Source organism: Cygnus atratus, chromosome 1 (assembly GCF_013377495.2).
Source record: "Cygnus atratus isolate AKBS03 ecotype Queensland, Australia chromosome 1, CAtr_DNAZoo_HiC_assembly, whole genome shotgun sequence".
Lineage (NCBI taxonomy): Eukaryota > Metazoa > Chordata > Aves > Anseriformes > Anatidae > Cygnus > Cygnus atratus.
In genome coordinates, this window is record NC_066362.1 from 121,877,413 (window position 1) to 121,893,938 (window position 16,526).

Here is a 16,526-nt window from a genome sequence, read left to right on the forward strand (position 1 = left end):
GTTGTGTTTCTACATCTTAAGACGTTTTTTCACTTTTAATAGATAGCCTGAGGTCTTGAAGTGTTGATTGGAGACTTCAGAAAACCTTTTTTGGTTCTTTATGTGGGTTAATACCTAATGTATATTCATACATACATACTGATTTTATGAATGAAAACAGACTTAAGTACTACTTAACACACGTACATTCCTGCTGCAAAGCCATGAGAAAGTCATTTGGCCTTTTCTAAGGATCTGCTTGGTAGAATCCTGTGGGATAAGGCCCTGGAGAGAAGAGCAGCCCAAGAATGCTGATTAGTATTCAAGGACCACCTTCCCCATGCTCAAGAGCAATGCCTCCCAATAAAATCACGTAAAATTGCAAGGAGGCCTGCAGGGACGTGGACATGAAACAAGGAACTCATGGCCAAGCTCAAACACAAAAAGGAAGTCTACAGAGAGTGGAAGCAAGGACAGGTAGCCTGGGAGGTATACCCAGAAATTGTCGGAGCATTCAGGGATGGAGCTGGGAAAGCTAAAGCCCAAATGAAATTGAATCTGGCCAGGGCTGTCAAGGACAACAAGAATGGCTTCTACAAGTTTATAGAAACACAGAACAGTTTGGGTTGGAAGGGACCTTAAAGGTCATCCAGTTTCAACCCCCCTGCCATGGGCAGGGACACATTCTATTACACAAGGTTACTCAAAGCCTCATCCAGCCTGGCCTTGAAAAGGACTACATCATTGACAAAAGGAAGACTATGGAAAATGTGGGCCCATTGCTGAACCATGTGAGAGACCTGGTTCCACAGGAAGGGAAAAGGCTGAATGCCTTCTTTGCCTCAGTCTTTACCAGCAAGAGCGGCCTTCTAGGATCCCAGGTCCTAGAGACCAGGGGGAAGGGCTAGAACAAGGAATACCTACCCTTGGAGGAAGAGGACCAGGTGAAGGAATACTTAAGCAAACTGGACATTGATAAGTCTGTGGACTCTGAGAGGAGGTACCCATGAGTGCTGAGGGAGCTGGCAGACGTGACTGGGAGGCCACTCTATGATCTTTGGTCAATCGTGGCAACTGGAAGAAGTGCCCAAAGACTGGGGGGAAAGCAGATGTCACTGCTGTCTTTTTCAGGCCTGTGAAAGACAAGGTCATCAGGAGTATTCAGCATGGCTTCGCTGAGGGGAAGTCATGCCTGTCCAACCTGATAAGCTTCTACAAAGAAGTGACCAGCCTGGTGGACAAGGGGAGAGCCATGGATATTGTCTTCCTAGACTTCATTATGGCCTTTGATGCTGTCGCCCATAAGACCTTCATAGAGTAGGTGATGAAGTATGGGCTGGATAAGGAGACAGTGGGGGTAGATTGAAAACTGGCTGAATGGCTAGGCCAAGAGGGTGGTGATCAGTGGTGCAAAAGTCTAGTTGGAGGCCAGTAACAAGTGGAGTACCCCCTGAGGTCAGTCCTAGGTCCTGCCCTGCTTATCATCTTCGTTGGTGGTCTAGGTGATGGGGTAGAGTGTACTCTCAGCAAGTATATTTGTGGATGACACAAACCTGAGGAGGGTGACTAATTCAGCAGAGGGCCGTTGCAGCATCCTGAGGTGTTGTGACAGGCTGGAGAAATGGGCTGACAGGAACCTCATGAAGTCCAACAAGAAGTGTAAAGTCCTCCACCTGGGGAAGAACAATCCCATGCAGCTGTACATGCTAGGGGCCATCCAGCAGGAAAGCAGCTCTGCAGAAAAGGACCTAGGGGGCCTGTAAGGGACACAAAGATGAACATGAGTCAGCAATGTGCCTGTGCCTATAAGAAAGCTAACAGTACTTCTGATTGTGTTAGGCAGAGCATCACCAGCAGGTCAAGAGAAGTGATCCTTCTCTACTCAGCACTGGAGAGGCTGCATCTAGAGTGCTGTGTCCAGTTCTGGGCTCTCCAGTACAAGAGAGATCTAGACATACTAGAAGGAGTCTGGCATAGGGTCACCAAGATGATCAAGGGATTGGAGCATCTCTCCTTATGAGGAAAGGCTGAGAGAGCTCAGACTGGTCAGTCTGGAAAAAAGGAGGCTCAGAGGGATATCTTGTAAATGTTTATATATACCTGAAGGGAGGATGCAAAGAAGATGGAGCCAGGCTCAGTGGTGCCCAGTACCAGGACAAGAGGCAGTGTTCTGTCTCAACATTAGGAAACATTGTGAGGGTGACCAGGAACTGGCACAGATTGCCCAGAGGTTGTGGAGTCTCCCTCTTTGGAGATTTTCAAGAGCTACCAGGACGTGGTCCTGGGCAACCCGCTGTAGGTAGCCCTGCTTGAGCAGGGGGGTTGGACCAGATGATCTCTAGAGGTCCCTTCCAGTGCCAACCATGTCGTGATTGTGGAGAAAAAACAATCATCCTGGTTTTGAAGCAGGCCTGTCATTTGATTTGATATTTGATGTTTTCTTCTGCCTGGATGAATGCTAGCAAAGACGTAGAAAATATTGAAGGAACTGATTTAGAAGTTGTCTTTCACTTCAGATAAAAGTAGGGTTATTGGAATTTAAAATAGGGTAAGAGACTGCCGTATATAAATTTATCAGGTCATTCTTAACAGGAATGTTTCTTAACAAACTTTGTTTTAAGATATTTAAACCGTTAGCAGTATCAGTGACCTGACATTAGTGACTCCTTGTTTTGAATGCAGTATGGTTAAGTGATTTTTTACAGAAATGAAATCCTTTAAATAATTAGATTTCACAAACTGAATTAGAAGTGCTTTAGGAAAAAAAAAACCTTTTGTGTTATCTATGTAGAAATGTTTCTACCTTTATGTATAAGAAACTTTTTTTTTTTTTTTTAGAGCATCCAAACAATTCCAAACAGGCTTCACGGACTCAGCCAAGAGATGAAGACTTTGAAGGGGCTCCATGGAATTGTGATAGCTGCACCTTTCTAAATCACCCAGCACTAAATCGCTGTGAGCAGTGTGAAATGCCACGATACACCTGAAAATCAGGAAGGGGCTGCATTGGGTTGAAAACAGGCTCTCAAGCCGACAGCTGTAGGAGAAGGAAACATGGGGAACCTTTCAGTCCATCTGCCCGGCCTTTGCCAGTCTACAATCTTCATAATGCAAGGAGTGGGAGAAACGTGTTAAGATGTTTCTGCTTGTACCACAGTAAAAAGAAATAAGGGTGAAATTCTTTCTTATCCTATTGCAGTGAACAAAGCAGAAAACAAAAGCTGAAAATGTAAAAGGATTAATTTCAGGAAGAATGTATGCAGGAAAGCAAATAACTACTGGTGTTTAGTCCTGTGGTTATAGTTACTGCTTAGTGGCTCTTTAAAAAAAATTTTTTTTTGAAGTTATAGGACTTTTAGTAATGGTGTGAAATGTTACACTTAACCCGAAAAACTGAAGAGCCAGAGCTGATTTAACCTGGCCACAGCTAGCTGGAAAACAAAGGCTCCCTGTGCTTCTAGATTGTAAGCTACTGAAAAGGAAGACAGGTAAATGCAACCATAAATTTGCAAAGTGTACAAAAAAAAAAAAGGGTATTTGTAATTGCTGCTTTTTTCAGGGTAATTTATGTCTACAAAAAATTGCTGTTTGAAATAGTGACCTAAGGTGACTAAACGAGATACTGTATGAGTGTTACAGAGAGTTTAATCAGAGGTAATTTTTTTACAATCCCTTTTGCTTGTACAGTGCTCACCTGGCTGTGTCAACACTGGTAATAAACTAAGAATGAATTCTACCATATTATGGATGAAAATACTACTGCATGCTTTCATTAGGCCATCGTGTTTTAAAGCTAAAAGTATGCTTTTATATGCACCAATTTTCTAAGACTGTGCTGTAGCAGCACAGTGACATATGCCAAATGCAGACTACTACAAATTCAGTTTGGAAGACTTGAGTTCAGCCATGATTATGTATGAGAAGTGTTTGTACTCAGTTCCTTAGGCCTTTTCAGCTTCCAATTTGTGGAGAATTCATGATGTTTACAGCACAGAAGGTACTTTGTGCCCCAGTTCAAAGTTAGCTGAAAAATAATCAGTTAGCTCTTCAGTAAAGGTTTATTTGCACATTGTTAATAAACCAGCCTGTATAAAATAGCAGATGGCAGATCTTGAAAAAAATATACACTGCATTCTTTTTATTTTGGTCAGGAAATATTTGCCGTAGGTTGAAGAACACAAAACTTGCAACTGAAATCATACTGGTACTTTTATGCATATGATATACTGTATTATAAAAGTGATGTTCAATTTGAATGCTTCAGGTTGCTGTAATAAAGCACTCATTATTTGTGAAATTGAACTTGGGTTTGGGCAGCTGAATGATTGTGTTACAAAACTGCGACCGAATAGGATGTTTTGTGTACTGGTCAGAAGCTGATACAGTGCATTTGAGTTTTTATGGTGCAACTTTGTCAGGAGTCAGATGCAACCAAGCACGTCAGCTGAGTTGTGGTAATTGACTTTACAACTGTGAGGCAAAACGTGCTACCTAAACCTTAGCAGGAGAGATTCAAACTATTTCATTGTAAGTTGTTCTTAGCTCATGGCAACCCCATCCATATGGTCAATTACCACAATTCACTTGATGCGTGATAACTTGTTGAGCTGTGGTAGAACAATCATGTGTCTGAATCCTTGTTTAAAATCAAGCAGCGTTTTTAAGGGGTGGGTGGAGGAAAACCTATCTTGACTGCATTGCTGAATCTGGTGTCTTCTCTCCCTGCAGTTTATGAAGATAACAGTAAAAAATAAACTGTGATCTTAGATGAGGAAACAGTATTTGATCTGGCATTTTTCAATATGTTCTTGCACTAATTAAATCTTCAGCATAATCTTAAATAAGCTAAGAGATCTCCAGCAATCAGTGTATACCACAGATGAGCAAAACAAAGTCAAAGGCATCAGAGGTAATTTTTCTTGCTTCCATATTATGCGAAGAGCTCATCACATATGGAGAGGGGAAAAAAAATCAGTCTATATAAGATGATAATTTTACTTATGTAAGTGGACACATCAACAAAACTGCGATAACTAGAAAACAGATGAGCAGAAGCATTCTACCTAGGATAAGCAGTACCATAGCTTTTACTGGTATTATGAATTACTCAAAACAAAACAACACCAGTAACTTAATGACTTCTCTATCATGATGCCTTTGCCTTCGTAGTATTTCAGTTTTCTATTCATTTGTACTTTCGTAGAAGTTCTGGAAAGAAGCATTTGTTTTTGCTGGAATTCCAAAATGATAGAAACTATCATGGCACTCAGCAAATGAGAGTAGGTGTGTTGTGTCATTACTGTTGTCACTTTCTGACAGAATAGATGCTCCTTTTGAATAAAAATAAAAATGCATGCAGTCCAATCATTCCCTGAACTGTAATAACCACAAGTGCATGGTTTCTGGGGTTATGGAGACCTGCTAGTCTTAGTCATAACTTCACCAGAGGAAGAAAAAGAAGGCTGCCTTGACACCAAGATACTTTTTGAAAGACCAAGTGAGTGCCATTAAATTGCAAATGAATTCCTTTGTACCAATAATTCTACTCCAGTTTCTCACTTACTCTCATTTGTTGTTTGTACAAAAAACAAAGCAACAATGCCACAGAAAAACGTTCCATTGTGTTCCTTTATTTGTAAATGCTCATGCACAGACATCAATAGTAAAAACTTTACATGGTGCTTGAATATTTTTAGTTTCTTAGAATGTAAATTGTATTTTAAATGATGATTCATTTTCCTTCTGAAAGCAGGTGACGCTGTTCACACCCCAACTGAATTCTAGATTATGCCAAAAAAGATTGGTTTGTGTAATATTTATTGAATGCACATAAAACCCTAATGTCAGCTGGCATATAAAAATGCACTGTATTGTATAAAACTTTTGTGTGTGTATGTGTGAATGGTGGGATGCTGATGCCATTGTGTTGAGTTAATGCACTACTTGTGTTTTCTTTTTTCCTTAATGATTGAGCTCTCCCTCAACCGTGCTACTAGATTGGTAGAATTTGTAACTGACTTGAACATTCAAATATTCAAAATTATTTCACTGTTCATTGAAATTTTATAAAGCTTATTTTATATCTGCTGTGCTATTAAGATAAATTCCCTTTAATTATAGAATACTTCTGTAGTTCTTTAAAAGTCTATTTAGAGTGGGGCTTGTGGAAGATGATTCAGAGTACAGTAAACCAAAAGAAATCCTGAACTTTGGATCTACTTTTAATTTGATGTAATTATTAGTCTTGTTTGGGTGAAGAGGAAAGGGATGGGAAGTCAAGCAAAAGGAATTACTTTGTAAAATGTAGTCTTAGATCAGATTGAATTGTGTATCTGTGTGTCTGTGGTATGTGTGTGTTTCTCTTGAAAATTGGGAGGTGTGGTGAAAAGGTATAATAATTCTTAAAAGAGCTGGTCTCAGTACTTTCTGATTATCATATGCTACTAAATCACATTTTTTAAAATACCCTCTCTTTCAGTTACTTTCTCTCTCCCAGTTATACATCTCTCATTTCAATTTCTAAATACTTTCACATTTAATATTAATTGTAAACCCCCTTGAAACTGAAATAAAAATACTTGAGTTGAAATGGGGACAAGTCAAAACAAAAACAAAAGAACATTTTAAAAAGAATGTGAGAAGATCAAATATGTTAAAAATCAGCTTGTCATCAGGATTATATTTTAAAATTCAGTGATATACCCTAGAATGTGAAAATGATTATCCTGGCAAGAAGTGGACAGTTGGACATAATTCATCAGCTTCTTTGGCACAACAGAACTCGTGTGCTCTATACTACAGTGACTCTCCATCCCGTAAAGAAAGAGGACATGCACAATAACACATCCCATAGTCAGTACTGTCTCTATGTGCTGCAGCGTTTGTTTCATTTCGAAATGTCAGCATTATTTTGAAGCTGGCCATGACTGAGTTTTGCCAGATTTCTTCAGTTTGGGGCTTTCATTGCTGTTTATGTCCATAAATATTAATGCGACTATTTTTCTTGGTTTTGAATAATCAGAAGTCAATGGAGTTAATGCAATATTATAATCCTGGATTTTCAGTACCTTTGAAAAAGATTTTAAAAAACTGTGTTCTTGAAATTTATTTATTTATGGTGGCACCAATGTATCTAATCCGTATTTCCTGCTGTGTGAAACCCTGTTAAATTTTTTCATTAAAACAAAAAGACACGATCTTGTTTAATCCTGTATATATGGTGTCTACATTCTAGATTTGTGTATGCTGTGAATGAACTTACTACTAAGACATGAAATTGTACAAAGGCATTCAGAGGCTATGCATGCATGGTACCTCCAGAAAGTGCATACTCCGAGTTGCAGATTCCTGCAAAATAAATTAATAAAACTAAGCAAACATCACATTCTGCATTTGTTCTTGTATGTAGTAGGAAACTTTTAAAAATATAACCTTTTTGCTTTCATAATCGGATTGCTTCTAGTCTTCTACTTGAGCCCACAGCTATAGCAAACTTATTTCAGTGACTATATTTTTTTTTTATTTTAGGGGATTTTTTTTATTTTGGTGGTCAATATAAGTCTCATTAGGCAATTGCTGAGTATTCAGACAGGGTCCAAATCCTGTTTCTGTGAAGGTGCTCAGGGTGTGTAAGCATGAGTCCCATTGAGATGATGGGTAGGTATTCTGTGCATCTTCTAGCGTAGAAACAGGACATAGGATGTTCAATGTGTGAAGAAGCAAGAGTTCATCACAATTTCGTATTTTTGAATGGAAAATTGTTATTAAAGGAATAGCTTTATGCTATAGCAGATGATCACCTTTTTGTATTTTTGATTGCAGTCATTCCTGCTTATCCTAGGCAGTACTGAGTATCTGATTACAGAAGTCTGTCTTCTGTTATAACCTCTAGAGAAAGGCACTACTTTGGGCCAGGGTGGAGAATTTGAATAGCATTAATCACTATGCAGACAATTTCTCTTTACGGATATGTTTTCTTAATTGTCTTAATTTTACCAGTTCACTGTAATAAAAAACTTGAAAGCTCTGTAGCTGTATTACAGCTGTATTTTTTTGTTAATATACAATTGCAGTCATTAAACATTCTGGTCTAACAATCCTACTGCAATATTGGTTTTGACTTTTTTGTCAGCAAGTATAAGAATGTAGTTCTGCATTCCTTTTGCTAAATTTGAATTAATTTTTATTAAAAAAAAATCAGGTTAGGTTTGTACATCAATCAAGCATTGATTCTTTTACTTCAGAAATCACTGCAATTGAAAGATTTATTATTTTTAGGGGGGAAAAAGTTTTTTAAAATGTTAAGCTACCCTTAAAACATGCTATACTAATGGAGAACATGCAAAACCAAAAGAAAATCTAACAATTTGAAAGCAACCACTATTCCCTCCTGAATTCCAGAGGAGGATCTGCCTGACATAATTATATTACACTATTTGTTTTATTCATACAAATTGCTTGGTTTTGACAATATTGTATCGCATCTTAAACCTGTGGTGTTTAGAAAGATGATTTCTGTTGTGATCTGGTAAGTATTCCAGGAATTAAATGCTGCTAATTGTTCAAGGGGATCCACGGTGCTGGGTAAGTACTGTATTTTCTTAATTGCTTGCTGTCTCATTGCAAATACACTTTTTGGAAGGAGGAAACATAGATAACCAATTTCATCTAATAGCTGGACTCAAATTATTATATACCAAATAGGTTACCTGAAGTTTCATAGAAACCCTGTAAAGTTGTTAGAGAAGGGCCTACACTGATTTTTAGATTGAGGATTTTATGTTTGTTTTAGTTTGACAGTAAACACAGGGTCAGACCAGTAAAAGCCTCTTCTGCCAGAAGTGACACTTATTTTACAAAACATTCTTTCTTGGAAACAGTAGTGCTGTTGATTTAAAAAATGAAGAGAAAATAGATACATCAGAACTCCACTCTGCAGATAATTTATTTTCAGGTAGGTATACATCCCAGGTATTTGATAATTTCACAGGTTTTTCAACCTGTGAAAGATTTTCAACAATCTGAAGATTGTGACAGATTAGTTATCCATTGTTCCCACACCATGAAGACCTTGTCAAAGTTAGAGGTTCTGTTGATAGGTTTGTTTAAAAACAAAAGAAAAAAATATATTACTGCTTTTAGAAACAAAGATGAAAGCCCTTTGAATGAGACACACGCAGTACAGATTTTTGAAAGCTTTTTTTTTTTTTGAAAAGGTTTTGGGAAAAGTGTGGGGATGTGTACCTTCATGTTGGGCACCTGGCAGGCAGGCACTACCACAACAGGAAAGATCATTGGCCTTTGGGGAAAGACTGAAAAACACCAGGACCAAATACTTCCCCTCCTGACACTTGAGGAAGAGTTTGAATACACATGATGACCTTACATGTCACAATTAAATGGAATGCTATGTAATTGGCCTGCAAAATATTCTCATCTAGTAGTGCACGTATTAATGCATGTGTTAATTACAGTATTAAAACAGACAACATCAGATTTTTTAAGAGCATGATAACGAGATCCTTTTTTGTTTTAAATTGTAGCAATAGCAAACATTAAATGTGATTCAATGTTCACATAAATGACCCATCATATTTTCCTGGTTCGTTACATTCTAGTTTTACTCCAAGATAAAACATACCCTGCTTTGACTAAGCAGCATCCCCAAGTATTTGATTGTTTCTTGACTGATCTTGCCTGCTGCTGGATAGCAAAAATTTTCCAAATTTTCACCTTCCAAGTCTGTAATGCTTCCTGGTGCACATTGTCACCTTGTGAGTGTCACTGTATCTCCAGCAACACATCTGTAATTGAAGCAGATGGTGAGAAGTGAAAGAATCTGACTAGAATCACGATGAACTTCTGTGACCTTTATCTGCTAACTCTGCATTTGAGTGCTTAACAGTTGCATGCATACAGGACTTGTCACGAAGAATGCACTTCATCATTGAAATGTTATGCTGAGACATTATTTCAGCAGTGGTAATGCCTGATGCAGCTTGTATCCTGGTGCATTAGCTACTGTTCATCTAGAACTTCTGTGTGGTTTCCTGCTCCCAATTAAATCCTGTACACAAGCAGAGTAGTTTAGCTGCATCACTGCTTTTTTGATTGATTCTTTCCTAGGTGGCCAGTTAATCCCTCTGTTTGGTAAGTTTTTTTTTTTTTCTTCTTCTTCTTCTAGTGAGAATGAGATGCAAAACCCTACCGTTTGTTTCTTTACAGTGTCTGTTTTTCTAATGAATCCTTAGTACAAATTCTATGTTTGTGAGACCGTTTCGAATCCTAGCTATGTGCTTTCACTATCTCACTATCTGCAATTAAGAAGCAGTATTTATTTTTCCCTTCTCTTTTTGATTTGCCTGGATCAACAGCAAAGCTCAGAATCCTGCAGTCACCTGGATTGCTAATCTCAGAAGGGACGTGTCCAGGGGCACTCTTCAAATACGTTTTCCTCACTCAGAGGCAAAGAAAATTGGTTTACTATGTTGATACTGTGCCCACCATTACAAAGGGTATGATCCAATTGAGAAAAGGGCCTTCCAGAATAGAACTTTTCCCCCTGCTCCCCCCTCCCTCTTTTTTTTTCTTTTTTTCCTTTTTTTTCTCCTTTTTTTTTTTAATCTTTTTTTAAATGTGGTTGTGGTCTTGTGCTTTATTATTTTTCTCATGCAACTTCACAGTAGCACCATCATTCCCATCACAAACTGGCTCTGTCATGCCTGTGGTAGCACAGACTTTGAAAGACCCTGTGTGTGAGAAGGTCAGAGATGAGCACGTCTTGGTGGATGGTCGTATCCTGCATGCCTACACTGGGAAATTTTAGACCTGTTAAACCTGAGCCCAGTGGAGCTTTCTCCATCCAGAAACCTGCTGCCCTGGAATTTTTCTTACGTGCTTAGAGAAAATTTGTCAATGTTGTATGGTGCAACGAGCGGTACAAGCAAACCATCACAGAAGAGATGTGGATCAAACAAAAGGGTCGAGAGATTCCTTAGTACAGCCTTTGCAAGGTTGTCAGAGGCTAGTTCTCACTACTGGGGTTAGGGAGAATCAGTTTATTCGGGCCCAAGCCTCATGCATTCAGTCCTTCGGGAATATCAGGCAGGGCAGATACAGTATATCTCCGGCAAGGAGACTGAGAAGCCATTGACTGAAAATACGAGGGTATGCAGCTACTCTGGTGGGTCAGGTGCTGGCAGCTGGGCAGGGTGAGGGGTCGGGGCAGCCCCTGGAGATATCCGAGGGGTCGGGGCAGCCCCTGGAGATATCTCGTGTCTGAGTCTGGCTGTGAGGGACCCAACTTGGACGTGTGCGTGTCTGTGCTCCCTGTGACAGGCCTTCATCCCAACCATCTGGAGAGGGGAAAGGAAAGAGAACACTGGTGCTGCTTGTGTTTGTTTAAATGCCGAGTGGATCTCTGTGGATGTGTGTGCCCATCTATACATATGCATGTGTAGGTATTGCACCCATGTGTGGGCATATACATACTGTGAACGCGTGTTCAGCCCTGCTGCTGGTCTGACCTGGGCGATGGAGCTGCCGTGTCCTTGTCTCCATCAGGCTGCAGGATGTGGCACCACTGAACAGCTGATATTGCACAGCAATAGAAATGCACTTTGGGAGATGCAGTTGTTCAGGAGAGCGTAGCATATAAAACTGAAGATAGAGTCATAACGATAACAACGACAAGAGAGCAATAGCAGGATGTTACAGTAAATATGGCTAAATTACTAAAGTATATTCTGATTGCTACATGAGTTATCTTTCCAACAAGGAAGAAAATATAAATGTTTTCATGAGCTATAAAAATCACTGCATGTGTGAAATTTCCACATGGTATTGCCTGGTCTGAAAATGAAAGCAGGTTTGTTATAGCAATAAATGCAGTGTGTGTAAATGTTTCCCTGTAGTTTTCAAAGCTGTTCCTTAAAACTGGAAGTGAAAGATAACCATGCTGCTCTTTTTCTGACTCAGAAATTCTGCTGACATCAAATTTGTTCTACACGAAAAACCACTTTGAAAGAAATTCTCTGTCTCGACAGTTTGGAGACCTGTGCCTTACCCAGAGGAAATAACATACTGTCTCCTGCATAACATTTTCTTATCCAGATTTTTTTATCCAGATTTATCCTGCAGATATTCAGATCTTTATCAAGTCCTGCCACTCTTGAGATGTACATCATATCTTATTTTTCACCTGCCTGTGCAAGTGGCAGTGGCCATTTCACCAGCCTCCTGCAAAGTGCTGATCCCACACTGAAGCTTTACTGTGTGACAAAATTAGGCACATGTGTAATCTAGATAGGATTAATGATCATATTAATTTATTTTGGGAAGTGGTCACTACTGTGGCTGTTCTGTTAGGACTCTGAGTCTCCAACACTGCCTTGGGCACTGAATCATCTCATCATCCTGCTCAGCTCTCAGACTGGAGAGCGAGCCATCCAAACTACCTCTTTGGAAACGTTCACCATTTTGTCAGTACAGACATCTGACAGAGCCCTTATAGGTGACTTTTGCTTTTTGTTCTGTGCCTGACTAGAAGACAATATTTTAGACCCACTACAACCAATTGTGTGTGTCCTGCTGAAATAAAGAGAATCCTTTACCTGCATCTGGTTTTGTAAGCATGTTTTGGCAGATCAAGATTTTAGTGACAAAACACGAGAAACCTCAGCCATCTGCTATTTTTATTCACTATATTCAATATTCACATCAGAGGAGAGTTAAAACATCCAGAGAAAAACTCTTATCTTGTTTCTTTTGCGTAGTTATTTATATGAAAATTGTATTTGAGCAGTTATTACTGGAAGGCAACCGTCAAGAAAAAAAGATAAGCGCTTAATACTCTGTTTATTGAGATTTTTTTTACATGTCTCCATTCAGTAGTAATGGGAGGAAGTTTACTCCATCCTAATTCACCTGGAATGTTTTATATGACAATACAAAAAAAAAAAAAAAACTGTTTTCAGCATATGTACATCTAAAGGAATATGAAAAGCAAAATCCTATCTTTATAATTATAACAGCAAGTAACATGCTGAACATTTCATGTAAATTCATTAAAATGATCTCTTTTTCATTATTTTCCCTAACTCTGGGAGTAGATAGGTGGATGTCCAAATTCGTCGGTGATCTCCTCATACCAGGGGATGCAGCAGTGCTGGGCAGAGAGGGGTTCTGCAGGGTGCAGGGATGGCAGGAAGAAAGGGCCAAAGTAGGGCTCTCCAGGCCTTTGTACATGCTGGTTGATGTGCCTGGATCTCCTGGGATTCAGATATAAATTCAGTAACCTCAAAGCTCATCATGCCTTTAATATTACATCTTACTGAGTTTGTTTGTTTGTTTGTTTGTTTGTTTTTCCTTCTTCAAGGTAGGGATTTTGTGCTTAACTTTTTATTAGTAGAGGTTGTCCTTTCCTTCACTGTTAAAAAACAAAACAAAACAAAAAAAACACCTATCTCACAAAGAAGAGGGGGAAATTTGAGAAGAAAGAAGAACGTTTTCCTCTTAACCTGATATCAATAGAGAGATGTGATGCTAATAATGCACAGTAGTTATCTGAGACCACAGCTAGAAATAGATCCTTACCCACTTATTTATGACCCTCCAGTCATCATCCCTGAAGGTATTTAAAAGACGTGTAGATGTGGTGCTTAGGAACATGGTTTAGTGGCAGACTTGGCACTGCTAGGTTAGAGGTTGGACTTAATTGGCTTAGAGGACATTTCCAACCTAAATGAATCTATGATTCTACGATCTGGATGGCCTAAATGAGATTTTTTTACAAACTGAACCTCATTCAGTTTTTAGCTTTCTAGGTTTCTCAAATTATGCTAATTTGCCTTCTACTTGTGTTGAGAAACCTCAATATTAGTGAATGGGAGTACATCCTTCTGTCGGTAGTTACACTGAAAAATCTGCATTTATATCTGTGTGCAGGAATCTCGATAAAGCTGGGCCTTCCCCTGTTGCCACAGCAAGTTCTGTGATGAGTGGTCGTCCCTTGTTGTCACAGCAGCGGCAGTGCCTGTATTCACATCTCTGACTCCCAAAGGCAACGAGGAAGGCCAGGTATGGTTCCAGCGGCTGAGGGAGGCCTATCTCAGAAGTGCTGCATGCCTTGCTCCTGGAGACCAAGGCATGGAGGAAGGAGAAGCGAGGTGAGCAGCACATCCCAAGGCCACCACCCCAGGCTGGCTGCCTGAGGGCTGTGCAGGAGCCAGTGAGTGTTGGCCTCCTCTCCTGTGTGCCCCCTGCAGCCCCCTTACGTGGGGTCATACCCAATCCACCAGCACAGGGCCTGCGCAAAATTTTGTTTCCTCCCCTTTGATGTTCTCCTACAAAACCTCACAGTAAGATAGTGGGGGTGGGGAACGAACATCAAAGACAAGTAACACTTGTATTTTATGTTGCTGTTTTGCTGTGTCTTGTGACAGAAAAGTCTCTCAGGTTTCTTTTTTTTTTTTTTTTCTTTTCCCTATCTTTGTCAGTTAAATATGTCTCAATAAAAAGAAAAGTCCTCAATGTGTCCCACTGTATAAAAGAGCAAGCAAATGCCTATAAAATCATCGCTTCCTCTCAATTTGCTGCCTTAGTACTAAAGATGAACTTCTGTCAACAAAGACATGACCAGAAGCTCTCCTCATTGGTACTTGCTCCCTAAAAATGAGAATATGCGGTAAAAAGAAGTATGATCAGCAGGTTGAGGGAGGCGATTCTCCTCCTCTGCTTTAATGAGACTCCATCTGGAGCACTGCGTTCAGCTCTGGGGCCCCCAGCACAAGAAGGACATGGACATATTACCCTATTAGAATAAGTTCAGAGGAGGGCCACAAAGGTGATCAGAGGGCTGGAGCACCTCTCCTACGAAGACAGGCTGAGGGAACTGGAGTTGTTCAGCCTGGAGAAGAGAAGGCTCTGGGGAGACCTCATTGTGGCCTTCCAGTGCCTAAAGGGGGCCTACAGGAAAGCTGGGGAGGGACTCTTGGTCAGGGATTGTAGTGACAGGACAAGGAGTAATGGCTTTAAACTAAAAGAGGGCAGATTTATATTAGATATAAGGAAGAAAATCTTCACTGTGAGGTTGGTGGGGCACTGGCAGAGGTTGCCCAGGGAAGCTGTGGATGCCCCATCCTGGAAGTGTTCAAGGCCAGGCTGGATGGGGCTTTGAGCAATATGCAACCTGGGCTGCCTGTGGCAGGGAGGTTGGAATTGGATGATCCTTAAAGTTCCTTCCAACCCAAGCCACTCTATGATTCTATGAACATTATGTGATTTATTATTAAGGAAATAGTATTTTATAATTTTTTTTTGGTTTCTTGTTTCCTTCTTACTTTTCACGTCGTCTGATAGGACTGCATGGCTGTTCCTGGTGTTTGTACCACAGACCATGCTCAGTGCTAACTTTAGCGTGATAGATAAAGAGTATTTCTATCTCATGATTTCCTAACATTGTTATCTGTCAAGTGAAGAACTCAGAACACCTGCACCTGAAATGTTTTTCTGCACTCTCCTAGGTTTGTTGACTGGCCAACATATCCCTACAATGGCAGAATCTTCAGAGGAGATGGGCAAGATGGCTCTTGAAGCCCAAGGAAGAACAGAGTGAACACAGCTGTTGTAAAGGAAGAAGAACTTATCTCAAAACCAGGGGGACTGGAAGAGGGCTTTTTCAGTAAATAAATATCTGTGTGAGTTGAGTGGGTCATGGGTTGCATAAATGGTCTTACTTGAGTTCATCAGAAGAGCATGAATGTCTTCCTGAGCCAGCCAGGCCAGCATGGGGGAAGTGTCTAAGTGGCTCAGCCCAACACTGAGTGCAAACACTGAGCAATCAAGAAAACTAACTTGGAAGAGAGCAACGGGCTTGTGCTGGCTTCAAGCCACATACTCTGTCCTGGCATTAGGGATGCCCAGCATCCTGACAGCAAGCATATAGAGACTGGTAACAAGAATCACGTTTGTACTGTCATTTAGCCATATTGCTATTGCTATATTGTGCTCGTGTTGTGATCTCAGTACATTGCTGCATCACTCTGCTACATCAAGATCCCATGTAACATCAATTATCTCCAAGTAAGTGAATTAGGTATTAAAATATTAAGCCCTCCTACTGTGGGCTATCTGAAAGAGCCTGGTCAGAGAGTACTGGGCTCTGGCAGCTTGCCACTGCTCTCCCCATGGGGCTGTTAGCTGCATGGCTGTTCATTGCCTCAGCACTAACTAATCCCCTCTCTGATCAAAGTTGACAGACTACTTATCAAACAAATATACAGGGAAGGAGAGATCAGCTGAAAGAACAAGTTGACTGTTGCTGCATATAACAACAGATTTTTTCATCTGCTTTTAATATTATTTTGCAATAAATTATGATTAAATAGCCTTATTTTTCTCTCTTTCATCACCTTGACCTCAGTTTCTTATTTATTTATTTGTTTGTTTGTTTGTTTATTTATTTTTCCTATCTGATTGGGTGCACACTGCAATTGAATTTATTTTCTGATAGTCAAGGGGGTTATGTTTCTCAGACATGATCCAATATG

General features: G+C 40.0%; 1 protein-coding gene and 1 long non-coding RNA gene across 7 annotated transcripts in view; both read left to right on the plus strand.

Annotated features, from left to right (window-relative positions):
* TAB3 (TGF-beta activated kinase 1 (MAP3K7) binding protein 3) overlaps positions 1 to 7,361 on the plus strand; it is a 46,193-nt gene extending 38,832 nt beyond the window's left edge. For all 6 annotated transcript variants that reach the window (XM_050708277.1, XM_050708278.1, XM_050708279.1 and 3 more), the window contains one exon: positions 2,818 to 7,361. In XM_050708277.1, coding sequence (XP_050564234.1) covers positions 2,818 to 2,966 — 149 coding nt within the window. In that variant the 3' untranslated portion in view covers positions 2,967 to 7,361. The remainder of the gene's footprint in view (positions 1 to 2,817) is intronic.
* Positions 7,362 to 9,803: 2,442 nt separating this feature from the next.
* LOC118245719 (uncharacterized) lies at positions 9,804 to 16,232 on the plus strand. The gene is made up of 3 exons (XR_004777952.2): positions 9,804 to 10,128; positions 13,924 to 14,144; positions 15,501 to 16,232. It is a non-coding gene; the product is annotated as an uncharacterized LOC118245719 (long non-coding RNA).
* Positions 16,233 to 16,526: the final 294 nt, after the last annotated feature.